Here is a 7,164-nt window from a genome sequence, read left to right as displayed (position 1 = left end):
AAATTTTCAACAAGGCAACGAAACCATCAATTTTGGAAATTATCCAACCAATAAATGTGAAAAAATTGTACATCTTTGTTTCAATGAAGTTAATAATAGCATACTACTGTATCTACGAATTTCAATTAAAAGCACTTTTAACTTGATAACATGATTTCAAAATTTATCAAGCATCTAAAATAGAATGTAGGGTATCATATTGGAAACTTTGAAACAAACTTACTACTGTGATGTAATTATAGTGGACCAAAAGTTTCCTATTTTGTCTCAACTTACTGAATCCTAAGAGAGCAAAGAATATCAGTTTCACATTAGAGTGACATACCAAATCCATATTCACTATGAGGTACGAGGTGTATATTAGTGGAATCCCGGCGCACATGTATTAATTAAGTTACACTATCCATTTTAATGTTATACTGACTGACATTCGGTGGAATGGAGTGAGCTGGAAAATGCTACCGAAATCATTGCGGCAGGAGAAATATGCCAAAAACTTTAGCGCAACAGTAATTTTACAAGAGCCAAACAGGACATGAATTAATTCGTATCGCTGAAAAAATCTTTAACTTTAGAGACATATTTTAGGACTTGATTATAACTTGACGAAACAACAGAATTGGAGACATGGGGCAGATTAAAATTCGATGGGCCCAATATTTCGGGCAACAAAAAATTAAGAAGATTCAAATAGTAAAATTCTCGCTGTTTTTCCAACGCTTGTGCTGCAATTAAAAGAAAAAAGTTTAATGGTAGCTTGAGTGTCTGTTTGGCAAGATCGCATGCTGCTGTAGTCTGAATATCAGTAGGAGACGAAATACTTCTCCTGGGGTGTTCTCTGCAGAGCCCTACGGTTCGACTATTACCACAGGTGAAGACTTTTAGGTTTGCATTCAAACATATCAAATATGTCATAAGGAATATCTACTAAACACATAAAATAATATATATATTTCGGCCAGGGGGGCGAAAGTTATTCCGAAGTTAAAAATATCGACTATCGTGGCTTCACCCAAAAAGAAACGGGTATGCCCCTCATTACGTGTGGACAAGCAGTTCCATACAAGTGCCCCATGAAATACTAGCAGAATGCATTTACTGTTTCAAGAACAGCGTTGGCTAGTATCATTTTGGAAACATTCTTTGGGGCAAGAAAATTTTGACTACAATTGAGATTACATGACCTTTCCGATGAGAGTTACATTTTGGGCACATCTTCTTAAGCCTTAAGAAAATTCAGACGGCAAATAATGAGAGCGTCCCCTTTGTAGTTTACTTTAGTATCTTTCATGGCTCCCAGTGGTGAACGCCCACCAGGTATAATTAACGCCAGCTACAGGTTCTGCTATGTATTGCTCAGTATTAATGTAAAAATTCGCCACAGCATTTCCCGAAATAGCGACACCCGCGGTCAGGTTGGCAAGGCGCTACGAGAGAGGTCTATAGTGGTATGAACCGGTCACCTGCGCCAATGGTAAGCTCCAAATTAACATTGGTCCTAACGCCCGAGTTGGAGAAAACATTTCATCACCTGAAACAGGGATTGGTTAACATGACTTGAAAGCACGTGTAAGCTGACTTCTTACCACTGGAAGAAGTGGTGAACTCGATCAAGACGTGAGGGTCATTACCGAATAAATCAAAAGCTAAAATGGAAACTCACAAAAATGCAAAAAGAAAAAAATGGAAAAATAAAAGAATAACCTCCGTTTTCCTGAAAATGAAATCTAGTGAAAGATACAGGCTTCTGAAATTTTACATAAAGTTCGGACTTTTTACGGTACAGGGACTTGTAATGTAATGAGGAAGAATTTTGCTCGATAATTATGTTAGAAATTCCCGAAAAAATTAAAATTGTATCGTGTAGTATAGCAAGGACCGTACTGTGAATAACGTCATCTAGTCCATTATTGTAAGACCGCTACTATTTGAGTTCCATCACTCCTATTTTTGATAGTTTCGTATAGATTAACAGGTTATCTTAAACAACAGACACATACAGGACGTATTAAACAACAGAAAAATGTCCCAATCGTGCAAGTTCAGAAGGGTGATTTTAACGATCTTAAACAGCTGATTCAAATAATTGAGTAAACATTTGGCAACTTCTTTTCTTTTTCAATTTCGAATAGTTTAGTTAAAAATACAGGGGATGCCGGCCTTGAATGAATAGACAATGACAATGAAGTTTCATTCATTCATAAGAAATTTGAAACATAACTAAGCACCAGGGCAACTGGGTACCATTCGCTGCTAGTACTACTGCTTAAACCAGCAATTGATTACCTGGAATACTAACGGACCATGAAAAAGCGGACGTAGGAGACATTGGTCCAAGTAAAAAGTACTTGAGACGAATAGATGAGTATGCAAGCATATTTTAGACGGAAATATGTATACGCCACAAATAGATATGGCTACTTTAACTTCAAAAAGATCTATTTTCAGCGGACCAAAGTTTCAAAGGACCACTGTTATCATGATTGGATGTCGGACACCAGTCGACTCAGCTGTGAATGAGTACCTGAGTCAAATCAGGGTAATAATCTCGGGCGAGCGCAATGCTGACCACGGTCTTGAATGAAGTGCTCTAACACACTTCAAGGCCTTGATCCAATATGGATTGTTGCGTCAACGATTATTATTATTATTAAAGTGATCCTACCTGACAGTCAGGCGGCTATCAATGCCCTCAGATCCAATAAGGTAAACGCTAGACTGGTATATGCCTTAATATACGAAATGTGCTTGACTCATGTTTGATTAGATGGCAATGAGGCAGCAGATGAGCTGACTCCCCTATTTATTTACATAATATGCCGGTGTTAAACCTAGATAAAGGAGGAAGGTTTGAGGTACCGTGCATAGTACTATCCTTAGTAAAATAAATCATGGATGAGATAAATAAAGTATGGTTGTAGTTACTCCACCATGCTAAATTAAACCTCTCTTGGTGTCAGGTCCTGTTGGAGGAGGACGTTATAAAAATAATATAATGCCATTCAAGAAAGCCGAACCTCACCATCGAATGGGAAAAGGCTGAATAAAAGAATGAAAGGCAGCTGGTCAGAAAAGGGGCAGAGACTCCGCTCTAGGGACTAGAAACCTGCTGTAGATATTGATGGCCATGAAAATGAAGAAAGAACAGAAACAATTGAGGGAACTATAGTAGACGAAGAAGATATGTCCAGACATTGTATTCTTTGAGGAGAGAACGCTGTGCGGTTTTGCACATGATTATTATTATGTAATATTAGTGGTGAAATTTGAATACCTAGAATCAGGAAGTCGTCTAAAATTCCTATCGGTTATAAGGCTAATCGATATCACCATAGCTAATGGGAACCTACTTATCAAAAGGGAAAAATAGTGCTTTGGGAGATTGTACAATTTCCTTCGACACTGTAATAGGTAGGTTATTGTTATTATTATTATTATTATTAGTAGAAAGTGGGTGAAGAAGTATGTGCCTTTTAAGCAACAAAAAGATATTTCAATAGAACTGACAATTTTTTTTAATATGGTTCTGTGGATGTGAAAAGTTCCAGTACGTTCTTTTTCCTCCTGAATGTGATTCGTTGGTATAGTTACTCAAGCTAGGTGCAGTTTTCAGGATACCTAACTTCAAAGAAAAGGAGGTATAGATACTATTAACGCTAAGTAGCATGGTTACAAAAGACACGAAAGCATTACACTTATAGTAACATATCCAAATTCATATCTTTTAGGTGACACTTGGACCGGATTGTAGAAAAGCCAGGACCGACCAATGATAAAAAGGAGAATCATCAAATATTAAAATTATCTGAATAGATTTAATGGGAAACATTTTGTTGATTAAGTCAGTGTATTTCAATCAGATATAAATTCGTAAATTTTGTAAGATTTTTGAATGCTGAACAACGAAATATGATGACATTCGCGGTATTAATCAAGCAATCATTAAAGCTTTCGCCAATCTTGGCAGCCGGCTCACTTCACAAGGTTCCAGAACATAAGAACTACACTGAAATGATTAGGCAAACGGACTAACAAGATGATGGGAGATAAAAATAAGGTGAACTGGAGTTTGGAGGAACTAATCCACAAGAAGTCCATTGTACTACCTGCAAAGTTCCTAGAGTTAACTTAAAATTGGCAGTGATTGCTAAAATTTTCCGTTAATTGAGAGGCGAGAACATTTTACAGATTTGCCATCTACAATTGCAACTGTTCTAGTCAAGGCTTGGTAGAGGTATCGTGGATAAAGAACGCCAGTTTTGACCATTTAGACAAAAATGCATAGCTTGAAAACTGGCCAATTCGATTTAGGAATTTGAGAGGTAGATTATTGAGTTCAGCTTTTTATCCACAAATTGGCTTGGTAAATTTTGCTTTAAAAAATCTTGGCATTGAATACTGCATAACTTTTGCTAGATTTCCCTATTTGGTTTGAAGATGTGTGGAAAAGATAACAAATGCAAAGCTCACTATCTTACTTATAAATGAAAGTTTTTGAAAATTCATTGAAGAAGTTGTAGAACTAAAGCTTGATATCAAATGACTAAAAAGTTGCTAGCAAATCGTAGCAAGATGAATTTTATGCCTCAGAGAAGTTATAGAAAATTGAATAACTACGGAGCTACCGAGGCATGAAATTATGAGGGCTCTTATAAATAAGAAAATTAAGTCCTGAAACCATAGTAATTATACAAGATACGAAATTAATCAGAAGGAACTATAAAAGCTATGAGGCAGAATATACACATATTCCATGAAGAACTGCTCAACACTTAGCCGCAATCACTCTCGCTTGTAGTATCACTTCAAGTGTCAGGCCAGGTCATTAGTCGGTGAAGACCATTTGCGTTCGAAATATTATTCTATTTCGGTGAGTGAATTTTGATTTCTCGATAGATGACATTTTGTTTTCCATTTTTTGTGTTATCATACTTTACTTTGTCTCAAAAGCGCGTTCATTCCCAACACTTCCACTTCCACACAGAAAAGCTAAAGTAACAGCACTGGTCCCAAAAATATCGCTGCGAAAATATATTCCTTGTTGGTTGAATTTTGAAATTTATTGACATTTTATACATATTTGGTTCACATAAAATAAATAAAAAATAAATAATATTTGAACAAGTATCAAAGGTAAATGAAGCGAGCATCTAATTGATGCATTCGTCGTTTATGATACTCATTCCTGCATTTGACTATAATTTAAACTCGCTGGAAGATCCGCTTGATATAAAAAATAAATAATAAATAAATCTCACAACGATGACATTAAATAAATACTAAGCTGGGGAGAATGCATATAAAGAGATAATTTCGAAAATAATGGCAGAAATGCTTATTTTGTGTATTTCAATTCCCTTGGACGGAAATCCCTATAATATCTATTTTTCTTGTAAGAACGTGTTTATTGTTACAATAATTATCATTCTACGTTATGTGGATGATATTTGTGTATGTATATACGTAAGGTGTTGCTACTTGTATTACTAGTAGTGTCTCGATTTTCGACAGTGACGATTCTAGGTTCATTCATATAATTTGTGTGTATTTTCGCTTTAGTTTTTACATTTTCTCGACTCGGTTCAACCTCGGCTAATTATTTTCTCGATTTTCTATTCATAAGTTCTTGGTTTTTATTTATTTATTAAAAATTGTCTTAAATGGTTCATTGTAATATTAATTATCGTATTTTGTTAGTATTGCTATTCTAGTCGTCTAAACTAACTTGTTTTTCGATTTTCGCTTCAATTAGTTGTTTTTGTATAAAAGTTTCGCTACTAGAATTCCTTACTGTTTATCAAGTTTTCCTTAGAAAAAAATTTGAACACTAAAAATTTTTATAACTCATTACGTGTTTCCTTTGTTTAATTTTTTTGTTCTTATTTTCTTTTTATTGGAAATAAATGCACTAAAATGTGATTTTTCGCTTTCGAATTTTTTTTATGACATATTTTTTCGGTCTTTCGTTGTTTTATGATTTATAATAATATTTTAATTAATAATTACAATGTATTATTAATAACTACACTTGATTTTTACACATGTATATATTTGGTTTAGTTCTAGTACTCCCAATATCATGCATCCTGCACGTCTCCTTTTATACCAGGCACTCGATGATGTTGGTTATGGCCTAAACGATTACCTAATTCCTGTACAACATCACGAAATATGACTGTATCTATATTTTCACCTAACAGATATAATAAAAACCAATCGCCCATCTTCGAACGACGAACAATCGTTTCTATTGAATCTCGACGCACTAACCTGGAACAAAAAAGGAATGATTAGAGATACTTTTCAACCAGTGAATGAATATAAATATTGAGTGCATCATTCATTCATTCAATCCTTTTTTTGTTGGATAATAAACTCACGCTCCGTTTTCATCGAAATTCATTATAAATGCTTTTATACAAGGATAACATTTGAAGTAGGGATAGTAATAAGTTATTATTAAGTTTATTTGGGTAGATATCGCAACGAGATATAATTTGAGGCCAAAATTTAATAGTATAGATATCTCACTTCGTTTCTTTTTTCAGATTTTTCAATTGAATAAATTCTGAGAACGAAACCTGTTACACTTTTTGGAGCACTCATTTTGAATCCTTATTTCCTTACGTTTCATTCATTACCAGAAATATAATCAATCATTTGATAATCCGCATGAATATATTCTGTGAAAAAGAATGTACACCTACCTTTCCCACTTTTGGGAGACCCGCCTTAAACCCAACACAAAATGATGCAACACAGTCCAAAAATTCTCACTAAATTCCGTCACGATAGCTCCAGCTGTTTCGGAGTACATCTTATGTGACAAGCGGGCAGACAGACAGACGGACTAACAGATATTGAACTGATTTTAATAAGATTTTGTTTCACACAAAACTTTCAAAATGAGTAACAAGCGTTGATTTGATAGAAACAGTCTGAAAGGAACATGATCACTAGTCGGTACGCGTCCGGTTGAAGATGTCAATATGGTTTGCGACGCGATTTCAGCGTAGTCCTTCTTTAAAGTAAATGCTCCCGTTTGTACCTACCTCTCCCAATAGCTTCCCTCGCGTACTTCGAAGCTAAGCCACTAATGGTCGTTTCAGTGTCAACCAATCTTGAGATTTTCAGAGTATGGTTTATGTCGTGACTGAATGCGCT

The 7,164-nt window shown here is 35.1% G+C and overlaps 1 protein-coding gene across 7 annotated transcripts in view; it reads right to left on the bottom strand.

Annotated features, from left to right (window-relative positions):
* Window positions 1-3,612: 3,612 nt before the first annotated feature.
* Window positions 3,613-7,164, bottom strand: part of LOC119654172 (innexin shaking-B) — a 473,792-nt gene continuing 470,240 nt past the window's right edge. For 5 of the 7 annotated variants that reach the window (XM_038059356.1, XM_038059351.1, XM_038059352.1 and 2 more), the window contains exon 7: window positions 3,615-6,270. In XM_038059356.1, coding sequence (XP_037915284.1) covers window positions 6,078-6,270 — 193 coding nt within the window. In that variant the 3' untranslated portion in view covers window positions 3,615-6,077. Of the gene's footprint in view, window positions 6,271-7,164 lie in introns of all 7 variants that reach the window. The other 2 variants (XM_038059347.1, XM_038059349.1) reach the window with 2 other exon arrangements.

The sequence above is a fragment of the Hermetia illucens genome, chromosome 4 (genome assembly GCF_905115235.1).
Source record: "Hermetia illucens chromosome 4, iHerIll2.2.curated.20191125, whole genome shotgun sequence".
In the NCBI taxonomy this organism is placed as follows: domain Eukaryota; kingdom Metazoa; phylum Arthropoda; class Insecta; order Diptera; family Stratiomyidae; genus Hermetia; species Hermetia illucens.
This window is presented reverse-complemented; position numbering and strand designations above follow the sequence as displayed.